The sequence below is a fragment of the Neurospora tetraspora genome (genome assembly GCF_033439725.1).
Source record: "Neurospora tetraspora strain CBS 560.94 chromosome Unknown B0H65scaffold_6, whole genome shotgun sequence".
Taxonomy (NCBI): domain Eukaryota; kingdom Fungi; phylum Ascomycota; class Sordariomycetes; order Sordariales; family Sordariaceae; genus Neurospora; species Neurospora tetraspora.
The window spans coordinates 3,254,707-3,273,074 of NW_026944388.1; the positions used below are offsets into that span (position 1 = coordinate 3,254,707).

General features: G+C 52.7%; 5 protein-coding genes across 5 annotated transcripts; all 5 read left to right on the forward strand.

Annotated features, from left to right (window-relative positions):
* The first annotated feature begins 3,219 nt into the window (after positions 1-3,219).
* Positions 3,220-4,936, forward strand: B0H65DRAFT_274155 (WD40-repeat-containing domain protein). The gene is made up of 4 exons (XM_062822788.1): positions 3,220-3,726; positions 3,829-4,547; positions 4,604-4,813; positions 4,881-4,936. The coding sequence occupies exons 1-4, from the start codon at positions 3,600-3,602 to the stop codon at positions 4,899-4,901; spliced, it is 1,077 nt and encodes a 358-aa protein (XP_062679814.1). The 5' UTR covers positions 3,220-3,599; the 3' UTR covers positions 4,902-4,936.
* Positions 4,937-8,838: 3,902 nt separating this feature from the next.
* Positions 8,839-10,292, forward strand: B0H65DRAFT_274210 (thioredoxin-like protein). The gene is made up of 2 exons (XM_062822789.1): positions 8,839-9,923; positions 9,998-10,292. The coding sequence occupies exons 1-2, from the start codon at positions 9,255-9,257 to the stop codon at positions 10,274-10,276; spliced, it is 948 nt and encodes a 315-aa protein (XP_062679815.1). The 5' UTR covers positions 8,839-9,254; the 3' UTR covers positions 10,277-10,292.
* A 2,762-nt stretch (positions 10,293-13,054) lies between these two features.
* Positions 13,055-15,496, forward strand: B0H65DRAFT_431934 (uncharacterized protein; the record flags this gene model as incomplete). The annotated part of the gene is made up of 1 exon (XM_062824969.1): positions 13,055-15,496. The coding sequence occupies one exon, from the start codon at positions 13,055-13,057 to the stop codon at positions 15,494-15,496; it is 2,442 nt and encodes an 813-aa protein (XP_062679816.1).
* A 474-nt stretch (positions 15,497-15,970) lies between these two features.
* On the forward strand, positions 15,971-17,153 carry B0H65DRAFT_274297 (uncharacterized protein). Its single transcript, XM_062822791.1, has one exon. It carries the CDS (start codon positions 16,142-16,144, stop codon positions 16,922-16,924), a length of 783 nt encoding a protein of 260 aa, XP_062679817.1. The 5' UTR covers positions 15,971-16,141; the 3' UTR covers positions 16,925-17,153.
* On the forward strand, positions 17,069-18,142 carry B0H65DRAFT_430075 (ran-specific GTPase-activating protein 1; the record flags this gene model as incomplete). Its single annotated transcript, XM_062824861.1, has 3 exons — positions 17,069-17,131; positions 17,390-17,819; positions 17,886-18,142. 3 exons carry the CDS (start codon positions 17,069-17,071, stop codon positions 18,140-18,142), a joined length of 750 nt encoding a protein of 249 aa, XP_062679818.1.
* Between the last annotated feature and the right edge of the window lie 226 nt (positions 18,143-18,368).

Sequence of the window (18,368 nt, forward strand, 5' to 3'; positions counted from 1 at the left end):
TTCTTGAGCTCTGCTGTGCTCCATAGTTAGGGCCAAGAACAGTAGGGATTGGAACCAAGGCATCTCCGGCTAATCGAAGTTGCAGATGGCTATCTCAACTCGTCAAGGAGGCGTGTTTTAAGAATCCCAGCGAGAAGTTGATCCGTCATCCAAGCTGGGCGTGCTGGGTTTCGGTAACAGGGCCCCAAGGGGCCACAGGGGTTGTCGAGCTGTATCGGTCCTACGGTCTCGTATGGCGCCGCACTATGGGAGACGTTTTCCTGAGCAGCCGAGTTTTGAGACGCCGTGATTCCGAAACTTGATGCTTCATAGTAAGTACGTATATTCATAGCCACCTCAGCGACCAACCCATGTGTAGAAGTTGGGGGCGGTTGGGGTTTATATCTGTGACCTCAAGACAGCTGGGTCGTGTGGGAGCTTGCTGCCGTTTGGCTACATTTCTGCTTGCCAGCAACATGTTTGCACTTTGCAGCGCTCGTGATATTAAATTCGGTAGTATTCCGCCACTCGGGTTGCTGTATTCCGACCGTTGATTGTCCTGTGGATTTATACTGGTTGACAAGGAGACAGCCGTATCCAATATCACTGGAGCATCCGTTCCTGCGTCCAGGTTCCATCATCGGCACGTCGGCCGTTAGCAAACGGGCTGTCATCCAAAGAGATCACCAATACAGCTACAATACAATACTGGTTTGTTTGTTAGTTTGGTTCTTCGGCCATGGGTTGAACAGGGGAGAATTGGAGCTCTCATTGGCCTCCTCAGAGAGTTCGTTTGAAGCGACTGACAATGACCAGGGCTTAATACGCCACAGAAGCCTCTTTTATGCCTCTCTCCGTCTCCTTCAAGATCCAAAAGACTGAAAATATCAGTCTACAGCACCTATCCGCTGGAAAGCCGAACGCTTTCCTATATCCAGCAAAGCGCTGGCTTTTTTGTACCAAACTAACAAACAAACCAGGAGTATATTGTACAATGCGGTTCGGTCTCTCTGGAGGAATGGTTCACGCCAGACCTCTTGCCCACTCCTAGATAGTGACCTCGGGCCTCGGCCATCTTATTATCGTTAATCAGTTCCCGCCAGGTAATAGACTGCCAAACAACCGAGCTAGAGTGAATAAACTCTTCGCCGGAGCTCTGTACGTACACTATTTGTACGGCCCCAGGCTGTCTCGATGGATTTGTGTGCCGTGCACACATCTGTGCTTGTCGCCCTGCATATCGAATTTCGGGACCAAAAAGGGAGAGGGCGGCGGGCGAGAGGAGTGGGAGACAGAGTGGATGGCTTGAAAGAAAGCTGCCGGGGCTGCTCAACTGAGAGACTTCATGCGCTATCAGAGACAAAGTCCTTGTTCATAGCTGTTTCGCCTAGAGATACTGACAAGCTAGCTGTTAGCGCACAAGATGAGCTAACCGCAAATTGGCCCGCTGACTACTGAATAGCTTCAGTCCTATTTGGGCATGGCCGGTCGCGCCATAACGCTGCAGACAGGAGGGCTTGTCCTTGTCCCCAGACCCGGTCGGTTGGAGCCTCCTTTTCTCTTCCTGGCAGGTTGCCCCTGGTGCCTTGCGCCTTCGCTTTTGCACAGGGTGCTGTTGCTTGTCACTGTTTGATGGGACTTGAAAATGTCTTGGAGGTCGACAGCTCGCCGGATTACCAATGCTGTTGATATCAAGTTCGTGGTGTTCCGTTAGGCAAGCCGTTATCCGACCAGGACAATTTCAGCGTGGCCGTGGTGGTCTTGTGTAGGTTTACTAATCAGCGCGACTTCATGATACTACCGTGCGAGCGAGCTGTGCAAGATTGTGAAGTTGAAAAGTCAAAAGAGTTCAATTGCGCGAGCGAACCAAACATTTGCGACCCAGAAGTCCATCCGGTGGAGCCAGTCCGTGCACATGCATCTTTGTGGACCGTCTATCTATCCGCGCAGAGTGCAATTGGTCCGCGGGGCCTTGCAGTGTCCGCCCGCTTGCACCTCCCAAGACTCCTTCCATTCATGATCCCGCGGAAAGCAGAAGCCCACAACGAACCCACAGTCTCTTGGAAGTCCCGTCGCCGGCGGGAGATTCTTTGCATCCACTCTGCGAGAAAACAACCACGGGGGAGGAGCTGCACCCGAGGGACGGGGCGCAACGGGGCGCAACGGGGCGCAACGGGGCTTTCAATTTCAGAGATCCATAACTCCGGTGCCTTCGGCCAGGCTTGTTGAAGATTTTGGCAAGATTTTGTTCGTTTTTTTTTTTTTTTTTGCGGTGCGGTGCGGTGCGAGATGTTGATGTTCGGAATCAGGAGGTCGAAATAATTACCCCGGCTTCAAGGTTCCAAGAGGTGGCCGTGCAAAGTAGTACCTGAACGAACTTGTTAGACAAGCTTGAACCTACTCAGAGCTGAGCTCTATTTCCCCGTCAAGTCGCCTCGCAGCTCGCTCCAACTCAAATCCCTTCACTCCCTTCTCACAAATCCCAATCCATCATCCAAGCCCTTCGGCCCGCCATCCAGCCCGCCGTTCGCTGACCGGGCTCTCCTGTGTTTTTATACTCGCTCCATTTTGGGAGGTTTGCTGCACGAGACTGAATGGACACCAACGACAACCTAACAAACTGAATCTATTCCTCTTTGGTTGCACACCACAACCTCAATCTGCACTCGCTTCTGACAATTGCGCCCGGCGCTCTTCCACTTTTGCACAGAGAACGATTGACACGGCCTGCAGCTGCGTGTCCCTCATCCTGTCCACGTCCTGCGGGCAACCTTCCATTTCCACCTGCCCCCCAAGCGTAGTAGACCCACTGCAGTGTAGGCCCCAGTGTGAGGTTCCACTCTGCCCCGACCGGGCCCATTCTCCCCCCGGCCCATTCCCAATCTGGCACAGGGTAATAATCGCAACTCTGGCCGGCCTCTCGTTCGTCAGTTCGACTCGGCCGCCCACCCACTCGCAGAACCGAAATCGATCCCCAGTCCTTCTTTTCTCCTTCTTTCTGTTCTTCACCACCCGAACTCCTGTCGATTAATGACAGCCTCCAACCTGCTCCTACGACCTGACAACTACTCGCGTCGGTCGCGTCGCTCGAGACTCTTCGTCCTTATACACTACTCTCTCGACGCCGCGCACACCTGCCTTTAGTCTCGGTTGTCAGGGTCGCTCTTCGCCTGGTCAATATCCGCCATCCGCTCATTCGTTCGACACTCGCAGAAGAAAGAGGCCTTTCCCCCTCAATTACTCTCCACCACTCTCCTCCGTCTTTTTCCCGACAGCAGTCATTTCGTTCAGAGCAGCATCGGGACCTGCCTCGCCTGTCTAGCTGTTTTAACTGGCCAACACCGTACCGCATCGCCCGACCCCTGGAGCTAGCAATTCCTCCTCCACCGGCGCCCCGTACCAGCACCACTGCTTTGCACCATTCACACCATCCACACTCCAGCAACCGATTCCGACTTGCTGCATCGCTGAAGATCCGACGTCCCAAGAGTCCAACCTTAGTCGTCGTCATTTTACCTGTCCCATCCAGTCACAACAACATCACTACGGACTAGTCCGTCCCTCATACGAGTCCGTCGCCAATTGTGATTACGAATTGAACCAACACACCTCAAAAAAAGATGGACAACCGATCAAGCGATGTGTCGCCAGAGGCGATGCAGGCACGAATTCAACAAGCGCGTCGCGAGGCTGAAAATCTCAAGGACAAAATCAGGCTGAAGAAGGAAGGGCTCGCCGATACTTCCCGTGAGTCGTCCTGTCGCCAGGTCGCGAATTGCGCCTTTGTCCGCCCATGCCGTCGTCAACGGCGGATTGACCGCTGCATAGTGTTGCTGACATGATGTGTAGTCTACGAGGTTGCGCAACAGGCCCATGAGCCACTTCCGAAGAACAACATGATGAGGACAAAGAAGACGTTGAAGGGCCATCTGGCCAAGATTTATGCGATGCACTGGTCTACCGACCGGAGGCACCTTGTCTCAGCATCTCAGGACGGCAAGCTCATCATCTGGGACGCTTACACGACCAACAAAGTTCACGCCATTCCCCTACGATCGTCTTGGGTTATGACTTGCGCCTATGCCCCGAGCGGCAACTTCGTTGCCTGCGGTGGTCTCGACAACATTTGCTCTATTTACAACCTGAACTCGAACCGTGACGGCCCTACTCGTGTCTACCGGGAGCTTTCAGGCCATGCGGGCTATCTCTCTTGCTGCCGTTTTATCAACGACCGCAGCATCCTCACCTCCTCCGGCGATATGACATGCATGAAGTGGGATATCGAGACAGGAACAAAGGTCGTTGAGTTTGCCGACCATTTGGGCGACGTCATGAGCATCAGCTTGAACCCCACAAACCAGAACACCTTTGTGTCGGGTGCTTGCGATTCTTTCGCTAAGCTTTGGGATATTCGCGCCGGCAAGGCCGTACAAACATTCGCTGGCCACGAGTCCGATATCAACGCCATCCAGTTTTTCCCCGATGGTCACTCTTTCGTAACGGGTTCCGACGACGCTACTTGCAGACTTTTCGATATCCGCGCAGACAGAGAGTTGAACTGCTATCGCGTGAGTAACCTGTGGATTATTTTTCTATCGTTTTTTTGGAGCTAACGTTTGGGTAGTCCGAATCTATTCTTTGCGGCATTACCTCCGTCGCGACATCAGTCTCTGGACGTTTGCTCTTTGCCGGTTACGATGACTTTGAATGCAAAGTCTGGGATCTTACTCGCGCTGAAAAGGTTGGCTCTCTCGTGGGTCACGAAAATCGTGTCAGCTGTTTGGGCGTTTCCAACGATGGAATAAGTTTGTGCACAGGCTCTTGGGACTCTTTGGTAAGTATCCACCGGCAACATCAGATCGATATGGTAAAGGCCGCAGATTAAACTAACTCCCTCACAGCTCAAGGTCTGGGCCTACTAGGCGCATGTGTGATACTGATACGACCGGCACCCTCTGGATACCCGACCTCGACGCGTCACTTTGCAAAGCCTATCGAGTGCTTTTTTCTATTTGTTCTATTTCAACCTGGTAACGCCTCTTAATCCTTGCGATCTGGCATAGACAGGACGAAGTCACGACATATTTTTCCACCCAACAATCTCGGCTCCCCGGGCTTGGACCACCATCAACTGGCCTTGCTCCCCGGTTGGAACTCTTTTTAGTTTCTATGGCGGTTTTTCCGACACTACACTCGATTTGCTGCGCCATATTTTCGGCGGGTTTTGTTCGTAAGGTGGGCGGCAGCGATATCCTAAACTTGTTCAGCTCTCCGTACGCCAACCCGCCTCGCCCCTCCAGAAAACGTCCCCCCGGATAATATGATCCGACACGTTCATCAACTTCGGGTCGCGTAATTCCCCGGGCACTATTACAGGGACGTCTGTACCGGGTCTCTTGGACCCGGTTTGGCTGGAGCAGAATGTCCAACGAACCATCAAAGTCTGGCTCGACGGGTTGTGTCATATCCCACAGGAGCGGTTGCCAGTGTCTCTCACAGGGGTTGTGTCTTAAAGCAGTTTACCGGATACCCTCTCTATACGTATTTATCCACAACTTTGCGCGCATTTTCTCAGCGTTTGGTCTTTCTCCAGTCTATTACCGGTGGGGTGGGGGGAAACCGTCAGGGTGTCTATTTTCACGTGTGTTGATGAAGTAGGCCGGGAATGCAAAACGGTCCCTTTGTCTTGTGTTTTTCGCGAGAAGGAGGAGGGGATCGGCTCACGAGTGGCGACGGTAAACAGCAGTTGCGGTAAAGGCTTTGGGGGGCACCATATCCTTTTTCTATTTCCTCGATTTTTCATTAGGCAAAGGGTGTATCGTGGGGATTTTTTTCTTATTCTCTTATCTCTTTTTCTTCATCTGCCCTCTTGCTCTCTCTCCTTACCTCGCTCTTCTGCTACCTAGTACCCTTATGGCGGTTGTTCCTTTCACTGATGGTTAATGGTGGATATGTTATTGCCTGGATGAGGTGGTAGGGAAAAAAGTGCAGGAAAGGAGGGAGATGCGATTGGGCGTTTTAAATATTTTTCAAGCGTTACTCCCGAGCCCTGATCTGCCCTGCCTGTGTACTATAGTCGCACTGAATGCTAAATTCATTCCATGAATCTGTTCTCCTCGCTTGTATGCGTTAAGTGTACGTGAAGTTGGTCCCCAAAGCTTGGCCAATGTGTCTATTAGTCTAGTTATGCTTTGTCCGGGAGTGAGCGTGACTGTCACCGGTTTATGACTTTCGTCGGCAAGCCTAGACTAACGGGAAGTCCGGATTCATTATGGTAGACAATGCAAAAGACGCGAGACTTGCTCGCGGAGACGTAGAAGATAACACATGGTAAGTCAGGCCCTACCTAGTTACAAGTGCCATCAAAGTTCAGTTCACTGATGTAAGGCGTCTACCCACCATGTGGTTTCTCCTGTGTTCATTACCTTTGGGATTCTCGCATGCAGAAGCTATCGAGGTCATCCAAGCTCGTACAGACAAACTGGATATGCAGAACAGATGGCCACTCTGATAATGATGTTCAAACTAGAAGTTTTAAGCACTCATGTAAGAAAGAGCCCCATTGACATAGCACTCCATCTTCACAAGGCGAGGAAGTGCCACCGGAGAAAGGAAAAGCAGGACCCAAACCGTGCATCCAATCGTAGTCACCTCCGTCATCCAAGCTTCCCTTGCCATCGAAGCCTTCTAGAAGGTTTTCTACCTATAGAGATGGACCTTTCCCTCCCGCTTCCTCAGGAAGTGACCATGAATGATTAGCTTCGAAGAGCAGAAACAGCGTATAAATAAAGACAACGCAACCACGTCCCTGCTGAGTGGTCTTCTTAGTCTCCATGTTCAAGGCACCAGATACGGACACGTTCCAAACAGTCGAGTCAAGCACCATCGCTGATTGGTACCAATACACACGTCTACACAACAACGGACGAACGAGCCGTACGCGGGACGGCAGGGTGAGACTGAAACGAAGTGAAACATGCATGATATGGTAATCTTGTAGTGTAGTAGTCTCGTAGTTATGGTAGTGTCCAGTGGACCAGTACCCTTGAATGTGACGACATTTTCCCTTGCTCGGCATACGTAACTAAACTTCATCGTGAAGGAGGACCTAGACCTAATTGATGCCTGGAAAATTGACTGTGTCATGCGCGTTGCTACCGCTGTCACTTGCTGTCACTTGCTGTCACTTGCTGTCACTTGCTGTCACTTGCTGTCACTTGCTGTCACGGCGGTTAGATTAGATGGTACTTAGATGTTAATGGAGATTAGGGAGAGTTCGAAGTCTGTCCATGATTCAAGTAATCCTACCCATCCAGTTTTAAACATTGAGATGGGAATTACAGGGTCCTCCTGTCTACCTTGTCAGAGTTCAAGTGTGACATGACAAGGAGGTCGTCGTGTGGTTGATGAAGGAACAGAAAGAGACATTGAAGTATCCCGCGTCCTATGTCAAAAAGTCTAAACATAGTCAAGGCCCCTGTCGATGACAAAACTTTTTGCGTCAGATGTCATTTGTCTTTTTAACCTGCTCATTGAACCATTACTCCGGGGTCCTTCTCGCCTGGGGAAAGGGCCAAGCCCATTCACAATTTGTAGATATTCACTTTCAAAGGAGCAACCCTTGCTGCCCTGTGACGTAGGTAGGTTTCCAATCTAGGGCCCGTAAATACCCGCTTTATACTAGGTAATTGTTCTCGGGCAGTCACAAACGTTGACAAGGAGCTCGAGTACTGTAATCATTCCCAGTTTCTGCTCTTTCTGGTGATGACTTGAAGTCAGATCAGAAATCTCCATCACGGCAACCAAGGACGCGCTCGAGGGTGAACTCTGTATTTTTCCGCGTCTCGTCAAGAAGGGGAGGGCCCTGGAAATTCTTCGGAACTCGGGCGCAATGAGGCCTCAAACCCAATACTTCCGGTCGGCACTTGATATTGGAACAATCCGGACCATCACAGATTCCAATCGCCAGGAACCTTATTTTCTTTCTTTTCTTTTCCGTGACGCCAGAAACGGCGACCTGAATGATCCCTGCCCCGTCCTTGCATCAGTATTGCGTATTTTAATCCCAGTCAACCACGCGACCAGGTCTGGGCGTGCAGCAGCCAGTGTGTCAGCCAAGGCACAACGGCTGGGGCACTTCACTCTAATTCGCCAAAACAGCCCCTCCTTCACGCTGGATCAGGGGACCACAACAAACTCCCGTCCATCCCCATCCATTTTGCCGACCACCTCCCGCCTTCTCAAACCGAAGTCTCCGATCTTTCACTTTTGCCGCCGTGCTCCAGCTTTGTCTCTAACAGCTTTGCCGTCATTTACCAGTCTTCGAAACTTCGCCTTCCACTGGAGAAAAAAGGTACGTGAGGAACAACCGGCTTTTTCTGGAATCTCGTCAGGGGTAAACTCATCATCAGCCCGTGCCTCCTGGTCCCTTCGCCCCCTTTAATGTCCCATCTTACAACCCCAAGTTCAGTATCAAGTCATGCCCTATACCTGGGTACCTGTTCCTGGGCTATATCAGTCTTCTACTGAACAAGTTTCATCTCTCTCATTGCCCCCACTGGAATCCACATCCAAGGTGTGAAACTACGTATCTGACACATTCCCCAGGGAGACAACGGCACCGCTTCCCCCATTCCGGCCGCATTACACTCACTAGTGTCGCCGCCCCAAGAAATCAACCGGCCATCACCTATTTTGGCGTCACGGCGTCACTGCGTCTGCGTCTCGCCTATCCTAGCCCTGAAGCAGGTCCTCGGAACGTCCGATCGACGTCGTCACTCCTTTCTAGACGCTAGCTTGGTGTTTCGTTCTCCTCCGCGAACCGAACCGACCCGGTCGTGGCTTACGTCTTTCTCCTCTTTTACTTGCTCAAACCAGGGCCGTAGACCGTACCCGATCTGAAAGAGACAAGGCCAAGGCAAAAAGTCACCTCAGACTAGTTCTTTGAAGCGAATCGGTACTGCCGAGGCACTTCCTCATCCTCTGTTCTATTCTTACGAAGTCTACCACCCTACCTGAGGCGGAGTTACCGTTCTTCCCTTCACACGGGCGCCTAGCAGTCAAGGTTCGGGTCCTAGGTACCGTCCTCGGGAGTCCCTTCATTATAACCCTACCACGCGAGTCCGCCTTTCGAGAAGCACTCGTTGTTCGGCTACCCCAGTCTTCCAACCAACGATTCATTCAACCCCGTGCTGTCTTTGTCCCAGGTTCCCCCCAGTCCCAATCATAAAGACCTGTCACCCTTCAAGACGGACCTTCTCCCCCCTTCTTTCACAATGTCAGATCAAACCCCAGCCCAAGAAGAGTTCGCCTCTTTCCTAGCCAAGAACTCCTCGACCAAGTACAGCTCTCACCCAGAAGACCGAGACGACTACCACGACTCCAAGGCGTTCCACTCGGACGACCAAGCAGACAGCGAGGACGAAGACGAAGAAGACCGCTTCCGCAACGCCCAGATCGAAGCAGCCATGCGCATGCCCACCATGGACTCGCGGACCGAGATCCGGCTGCCGCCGGCCGGGTTCGACGCCGGCGCCTCCACGGGCGTCAAGGGCGTGATCGCGGACGCCCGAGCCTACGAGACCGCCAAGCGCAGCGCCAAGTGGAAGGACAGGGTGCGCAACGCGCGGAGGAGCGTGTTTGGCGGCGGCGGTGACGCATCTCCACAACAGAACAGCAGCAGCGGGCTGGACAGCGATTTCGGGAGCGATGCGGGACTGGATAGCATGGATGAGGACGAGAAGGAGTTTCTGGATAAGTGGAGGGAGAGTAGGCGGCGCGAGCTGGAGAAGAGCAGCATGAACCCGGCGTCGAGACAGAGGAGGACGAGCCCCAGCTCGAGGCAGTTTGGCCGGCTGGATAATGTGGATGCGATGGGATACTTGGATGCCATTGAGAAGGTTGGGCCGGAGACGGCGGTGGTGGTGTTTGTTTATGACCATGAGGTTTGTTTCCTCTCTCTCTTTCTCCGTTCACCCCTTAGACATAATCATGTTACTGACCATCTTCGCCCTTTTAGTGCCCCGTCTCAGCAGCAATCGAGATTGCTCTCCGACCAATCGTCCACTCCCACCCCGCCATCCATTTCGTCAAGGTTCACTACGCCGAGATTGAGTTCGACAACGCGGCCGTCCCGTCCATCCTGGCGTACCGCAACCAGGGAGACCTCTTTGCGAATCTCACGGGGCTGATCGAGATGATTCCGGACGACGAGGATTTCGACAGCGACACACTCAAGCGGCTTTTCGAGAGGCACGGCATATTACGGAGCCAAAGGGGAGAGCCTGCCGGATGGTAATAATGCTGCTGCTGGATTTCCCAGTCAGTCAGTCAGTGATGTCCTCCGGACCTTGGTCGGCGCTGTTTTGTCTTTAACAAGGAAGACAGAAAAGCACACTGCTTGTGCTGAGATTGCGTGCTTTTGTGTCCCAAATGACACTGGCAAGCACGGCAGGTTATGTCCTGGTTCTTTGTTCTGCCGCGGCATGCATAGTGGTCCAGAAGGCAGGTTGGCATACCTACCTAGGCAGCTCTATGCATACATCAGGCTTGGACTGCTGAACGGTTTCGCCCAGCTGGACTTCCGGCGCGAGCTATCGGTAGATATTACATGACTTTGGGCTTTGGTAACAGTGCGCTCAGCTCATGCCCTGGAGGTGTGATTGAAGCAGGCAGACGGCTCACGGAGGGGTACGGATTACGGATACATGGTGTTTATAATGGGGAAGAGCCACCCGCGAAATGCTAGGCTGAAATGATGGTTATGTCTAGTGTAGAGATATCATAATCTTCTGGTTTTTGTTTTACTGGTTGCTGTATTGATATGTATACTCAAAGTTGTACGCTTTATGTAGATATTTGCAACCCAGGCCTTGGAGGCTGTATCTGTGCCAATACTGCAAGTTATCGCTTCGAATGTGAAGTTGTTCTTGGTGTCGGTGAGCGTTGTGGTCTTCAGAAGCTCGAAACAGGAGAACATCCATCATTCTGGAGCATCCGAGTGGCCCAAGTGAATGCCAAGAAGATGCAGATCCCCCAGAACGAACAGGGGGGTCCGGGGGTCTATCGATAGCCACTGTATGCATGTGCGGTGAAAGACACTGTAGGGCGATGACGAAGGTCCTCGAGAGACATGCGATTTTGCTCATCCTTGTTGGTAAAAACAGCTCAGTTTTGCGAGAGATTTTACTGGGAAATCTATAAGCTGAAAAGACATTTTGATATTTCCTCCAAACAGTTTGCGCAATGCTTCCGTGGTTGTGCCTTCCTCTTACATAGGTCCTTACGTGGACGAAACGTGGCACTGTACACATTCCAGACTGCCGGGGTCCATTAAGTGCTATCGCACACCCGCTCGGAGTGCCCCTCCATCTCTTGATGGCAGGACCTCCGCGAAAACCATGCTCCCGTGCATCGAGAATGTGCATCGGTACATACGAGTTGGATGCGCCCTTTTTTCTTTGTTAATTCGTTCCGTTTGGTCACATATGGGTACTGCTTGGGCCCGGGCGAGGCGAATCCCTTTCGGACCCCTCACGGTCGTCCAGGGGCCAGCTGCCTAAGACCGACCCCACCATTGACGACCAACGGTGAAGACCTCCATTCGTGACGTTAACACGCCTGGCTGGGAACAAGCTGCTCTTTGTGATAGCTGGACTAACAGCCTTTAACATCCCTTTCTTTCATGGCCAGACGGACCACGTACCTGGAGGGTTGACGGGGCCTCGTCGGAAATGGAACATCTTCCTGCAGAATGTGAGGCAGGCTGAACGCCGCAACAGAGCAAAAGGTGACTTCATTGAAGGACAGACGGCGCAGTGGTCAGTCCGAACAGTCCGTTACTGGCTTGTTTGGACCAGTAGGAATTCGGTAACTAGACGAGGGGGAGCTTCTCAGACCGTATCACACCTCTCCAACCTACCGCACCGCTCTTCTTTCTCCCTTCCACCACACTTCCACCCAACAGTCATTCATATTACCTTGTCTTTGAGCTATAGGTATTCCGTGACTCTCCCTCCCCCTCCCCCTCCACGCTTCCTCTTCTTCCGTTTGCTTCTCGGCTTCTGCACCATACCACGAGAAGTGCGGATCAAAATCATCCACGCCGTGCCTCCTACCGACGTCCAGAAGTGCAGTAACTCGTTCGATTCGTATCCCTTGACTCTCTCCTGGACCTCTCCCGACATCATTCACCCCGCTTGGGCTGTCACCGATAAAGTCCGAGGCTTCCAGGTCGAGCTGGGGCTGGCCATCTGAAACCGTCGGAATTAGGGCAGTTGCTGCTGAGCTCCTTCCCCCACCTCGGCCGTGCAGGCGCCTGCTGGTGTAAGTAGGCAACAATCTGACCCAAATCCCATATCTTCCAGGCGGAAGGAGGGGAAGGCAACTTCAACCACTGCATCCATCCTCGTCCGCCAGTACGACAAGGGAATTCGGTGTCGGCAGCCTAAGAATTCCAGATCAACGGAAACCAGAATTAACCTGGTACTTCTCGTTAGTAATTTCTTCACTTTTAGTCGAGTTCGATTCGTTCAGTTGCTCTGTTCTGGACTGCGCTCCTGCCATTCAACCAACTGAACTGTTTCCGTCGCTGGATCAGGCTCGCTTTGACCTGACAACCACCCACCCCCCATTCCATTACCGAACCCCTCCTTCCCTTGCTCCTTCTACCTTCTCCCTACAGCTCGACCAACACTTCGATTTTTTCTTCCATACTACCACCGCGACATCTCAGCTTCCTCCCCGCCTGGAAGATTATACATCTGCAACCACATCACCAAAGATCACATCACTCTGGAATTGGTCTCAGTTCAAGTTCATCTGCAATTTCGGGAAGCAACCGGGTGATGCTGCCTGTTAACTGACATCCATCCTCGTTATGGAATCGCAGGCAAGCAATCCTACAAGAACACCAGATACCGAAGCCAACCAGCCGGTATCTTCATCCACCACACTGTCCGAAAAAAAGCTCTCGTCCTCCACTCCAGCGTTCCTCTTTCCAAAGCCGCAAGGGAACGACAAACTGGCAACCTGGGTGTCCAACAGTTCACCTGATATCCGACAGAATCTCCCCACCATGTCCGACAATGGGGATTTGGCCGATTCGGCCTACGAGATGATTGGCAACCACTCTGAATTCAGCAGTCCCTTCGGTAGTCAAGATGACGCTTTGTCTGAGAGCATCAGCTCTCTGCCCCCACACCCTTCCGACGATGTTCGCAGTTTAGATGGTTCGGAGGACCGATTCACGACCGAGTCAGATGAGGAACGAGAGGAAGAAGACGAACCAACCGACACGGACGGTGCCGAGGAAATGAGTTCCTCTCGTGCTTCCTCCATCAGATACACGGATCAAGCGCTACAGTCCCCATCGACAAATCTTCCGGCAAACCCCTTGCATTATGGCTCGGTGAGCTCCATTCCCGATACGTCAAAGTCCATCGAATTTCAGGAAGCAGCCAGCGACACTGTTGACAGTTCACCCGTCTTCGTTAAGCATGCGATCAAAGAGTTGGCGGACGAAGAGGCCAAGGCGCTGAGCAAGTCTCTGGAGATCAGCGAACCACCCCGGTCTCTGTCGGTTTCTCTGCGCCAGACAATGTCACAAGCCTGCCTTTCTACCGAGGAGCCTTTGCGAGTTCTATATACAGGTTCGGCAGCAGCGCAGAGGGACATCTTGCTCAAAGTTTCGTCAGCTATCTGGGTCTCACCAAAGGACGGCCATAAGGAGGACGGCCAATTCATGAGGCATCGGGAAGGAGTTTACAACATTGTGCCGATCTCCTCGTTTGGATCTGCTCCAGAACTGGACCTTATGGAAGCTTCAAGTTACCAAATCAAAGTTGAGCATTGCACCTCAGCTACTGTGTCACCGCTGAGAGATGGACCCGTACATGGGCCCGATACGGTTTACTCAGTTACCATTGAGCACGAGCGGACTTACACTTCTTGCCCCTCGCGCTTCGGCCCAGCCGTCCTTGATCCTCATTGGGACGTCCCTCACCTTGCCATTTTCTACTGCTCAGAAAACGCGGAAGAGGAAGATCAGAAGACCAGACAGGCCGCGTGGGGATTCACCAAACGCCATGGCATTCCATCCATCTTCATCTCCGAGCATCTGCGCATCGACAAGCAGGCTGTTGCTTACTGGAGCAAGTATCTCAACAAGCATGCGATCCACATCTCCCTCGAATCCAGCGATCCCACCAAGACGATGGTTCCTCGACTACTGCCTGTCGATCTGGAATCTTTCGGGAACATCAATGCTTGGCAGATGAACCGCAATATTGCCTATCTGACGGGCCTATCCGATACAAAAGGGCCTGGAAAGCAGCACGAGTCAGCTACGAAAGTTAACAAGTGGTGGCAGAACGTGACGCCCTCGGGGATGTCCCGGAATCAAGTCATCGAGGCAATCGGATGGAAGAGATGGCTCTTCACCTTGCTTCTCCCGCTATTTGGGGCACTTTTGGGCTTCTTTTCGGGATACTCGGAACTTCTTCCAGTGCAGCACCTTCAGTCATCGCGGGCGTCGCAAGCTCCGGCGGTCATCGAGACGACTCCGGTACTCCCCTCTACCGTTTCTGTCAAGATCACGCATACCTCTACGGCAACAGTCGTGGTCAATATTACATCCACCAAGACGGTCCAAGCCACTCCTTCGACAAAGCCATCAGCTAGTAGCTTGGCCTCTGCTCTATCCTACGCTGGTCTGCTCTTGGATCGGTCCTCCGACACCTCAGTTGAGTCCCAACCTCAGAAAACGGATTGCTCAGTGCGGGTGAGCAGCCCGAATGAATTGCTGGTCGTGATACCCTCCAGCAGCAAGGCAATGTGGCTGGCAAAAGGTGCAATCGACATCAATGTATATCAGGGAGAGGAGCGACTCAAGACAAAACTTTCTTCTGTGGATGAAGGTATTCTGGTCGAATTGCCGTTTAAGCAGGCTCAAGGACGCTTCAACGTTTCCGTTGTCAGCAACCGCAGACCGAAGATGAACGAGACCTTTGAGGTTGACTTTGGCAAGGATCCCATCATCGAAGTGTTCGAGGCAAGCAAGCTGCTGCTGCAGGACTTTACCAGTGTTCTTTTCGCTGTGAAAAGGGAAGCGGTGCACATTGGATCGTCTCGGCTTGCCGAAACGCGCGATGCGGCTAGGAAGTCTTACAAGGAGGTGGCTAAGAAGGTCAAGGATACCGTGTCGACACGAGATATTGCGAAGTTAAGGAAGAAGATGGACCAGGGAGTTCACCAACTCGAAGTGTCCGTTGTCAAGGCGCAAATCAAGTCCAAGCTGGTATGGCTCAAGTTGCGGGGAACGCGCGAGGAGTACAACGACTATCTTGCCAACGCAACCCGTTTTCTTCAGGAGTTTGAGGCGATGCACCAAGAGAAGACGAAGGAGTCACACGAAGAAACCGTGTCAGATGGACCGTACGGATTTCTGGGAAGGCTCCGCGGACTGAAGGATAAGAAGGGGAACAAGGGCGCGGACATGCTGTGGAGGCTGATGGCATGAATTCAGGACCAGTACTGCTTTTGAGTTATCTTCTGCCTGTTTTCCAAGTTGTTATACATTCTCCTTCGGTGGGTTATTTCGGAAATCATTGGGAATCAAGGGGGCGTCGATACATATCAGGACACTCAGGATCACAAGGGCTCGGGACTGGATTGGAGTTACAACAATTGTGGTGTACATATATGATGGGCTGAGCGGTTCAGGTATTGTAGGTAGGTAGGTAACCATAGCATCTTTGTCATTTCGCGAGTATTGTAGATCAAACGATCCTTCGTTGGTTTTCACCTCTGTTGTCTTTGACATGTGCTGCCTGTCATGAGAATAACGAAGTTGCCCGTGGTTACGGAGTGATGTTTATCGTCGTAGGTAGTAGTGGTGATGGTAATAAGATAGGTACGTACTCAACGCCTTCCCCCTTCACCATGCAATCAACCCCTACAGCGCTTCACGACAGGAGGACAGGCAGCAAGCGACTGACGCACGGACGCTTGCACGACAGCCTCTTGTGAGCCTGAAGAAGACAGGGCATCAAGTCACGACCCAATCAGCGGATGCGGTTGGGACCTTTGGGTTTCGTTTGTTGATCATTTGGGAAGTGACCTCAGCTTTCAGGGGCGACTGGAGGGAGGACGACATTGGGCGAACATGGCTAGGCAGGAATGGTGGGATGGCAGATGGAAGCGCGGAGGAGGAGGACCTGAATGGGAGGACGGGAGGGGCAATCTTTTGGATTCCATTCTGGCCTATCCACCCGCCCTGACCCTGACCCTGACCCTGACCCTGACTTGTGTGGACTTCGACTTGCCTGACTTGAGCCCAGCCCAGGCGCCTGGCGGACTGAGAGAGAAGAACCCACTCCAACGAGCAGAGAGCTACTATCCATCCATCCACTCCCCTCTAACGTTTTCCACTCTCTCTAACACATCGATTTCCCCAAAGCCGCGCCGAACGAGTTTAACTTCTGGATTAAAGTATCCGGTACGTACGTTTTACGTCTTTTTTTTTTTTTGTCTCGCATATGCTTCCCGCTCCGACGTCCTTGCTGGGAGTAGTGTTTCTTTCTTCTCTGTCTACCTACCGACCCGTGCAAGGCATTCAGCATCCAACCTCCCCGCACATAGTCACCCCGCTTCAAATCTCTGCTGGTGGTCTGTCGCTGGCGCTGCGCCGCTCGCTCGCTCGCTCGCCAGACGAGAGACAGAGACAGACAGAGCAGAGAGAGAGAGAGAGAGAGAAACAGACAAGACAAGACAAGGCAAGAAACCCCGCCTTGATGGCCCGTCGTGTCGCGCGCCTAGGTACCACCACCAGTCAGACAAGCCAGTCAGGTTAGCTAGCGGCAATGGCGGGATGGGATGGTCGGGCGCTCTGGTCTCTGTCTCTCCCTCTCTCTCTTGGGGTGGTTGGTGGTTCATGATGCCTGCATGATAGGAGGAAACGAAGAAAGACTATTGCGAAACTTGTCTATGTGATATCACCGACGTGTTCTAACTCTTCCTCGTTGCTCTTAGTTAAACCAAGCCAATAACCGCTAAAACACGTACCCGATACCAAACCCCTGCGTCTATCAAAATGTCCGAGACCGAGAACAAGCCGATCGAGGAGGTCCAGCCTGAGGCCCCTGCCGCCGCTGAGGTACGTTCGCCCTCCTGCCTGCAAACATACTATTTCGATTCGAGACGGCGACTAGAAGCTGTTGGGAGGGTGGCGAAGGGATCGCGTGGTCCATTATCTCGGGCAATAGCTTGATGGGATGGTTGAGCGAACCAGGAGACATCGAGTTTCCTCGCCGAACAGATGGGACCGCGATCCCGCGCGACCATTCCGTTCTCTTTCCTTGCTGGGCTATTCGGAATCAACAGAAGACTAACATGCGCTCGTCGCTTATTATAGACCAAGACCGAGGAGAAGCCCGCTGCTTTCTCCAGCTCGTCCGTCTTCTCCATGTTCGGCGGTGGTGCCAAGAAGGAGAAGAAGGAGGATGAGGAGCGCGGCGACAACTCTGGCAGCGCCAAGGCCCAGCGTGATGCTGCTGCCGCTGCCGCTGCCGAGAAGGGCGAGGAGGATGAGGCCCCCGAGTCTGAGGACGTTCACTTCGAGCCCGTCATCCACCTTACCGAGAAGGTCGAGACCAAGACCAACGAAGAGTCCGAGGAGCAGGTCTTCAAGATGCGCGCCAAGCTCTTCAAGTTCGTCAAGGAGTCCAGCGAGTGGAAGGAGCGCGGTACCGGTGACGTCCGTCTCCTCAAGCACCACGAGAACGGCAAGACCCGTCTCGTCATGCGCCGCGACAAGACCCTCAAGGTCTGCGCCAACCACTACAGTAAGAAACACCCTACTTCTATGAACATGGTCTCGAATGAAGCTTGCTAACATACGATCCTACTAGTCGTTCCTGAGATGAAGCTCTCCCCCAACGTTGGCTCCGACCGCAGCTGGGTGTGGAACGCCGCTGCCGATGTTTCCGAGGGCGAGCCCGAGGCCGTCACCCTCGCCATCCGCTTCGCTAACTCCGATAACGCCAACGCTTTTAAGGATGCCTTCATCAAGGCCCAGAAGGAGAACGAGGCTCTCTTCAAGGCTGCCGAGGAGGCCGCTGAGAAGGAGGAGGCTGAGGAGGATGCCGAGGAGGAGAAGGATGAGTAGATTGTGGTCTAGTTTTGCATGAATTTTAAGTTGCTTACCGGAAAGTTTTCCACCCACCCCGTTTATTTCTCCGTTTTGTTGGGTGTTAGACGGAACGATGCCATTATTACCCCCATGGGTTGGGCGATGGAATGAATGAAGGACCGCTACAGAAGTTATGACGATGATGATTCCCAGGCTAGGGAGCCGATACATGGGCAGCGTGTGCGAGAAAAAGGGGTTGAAA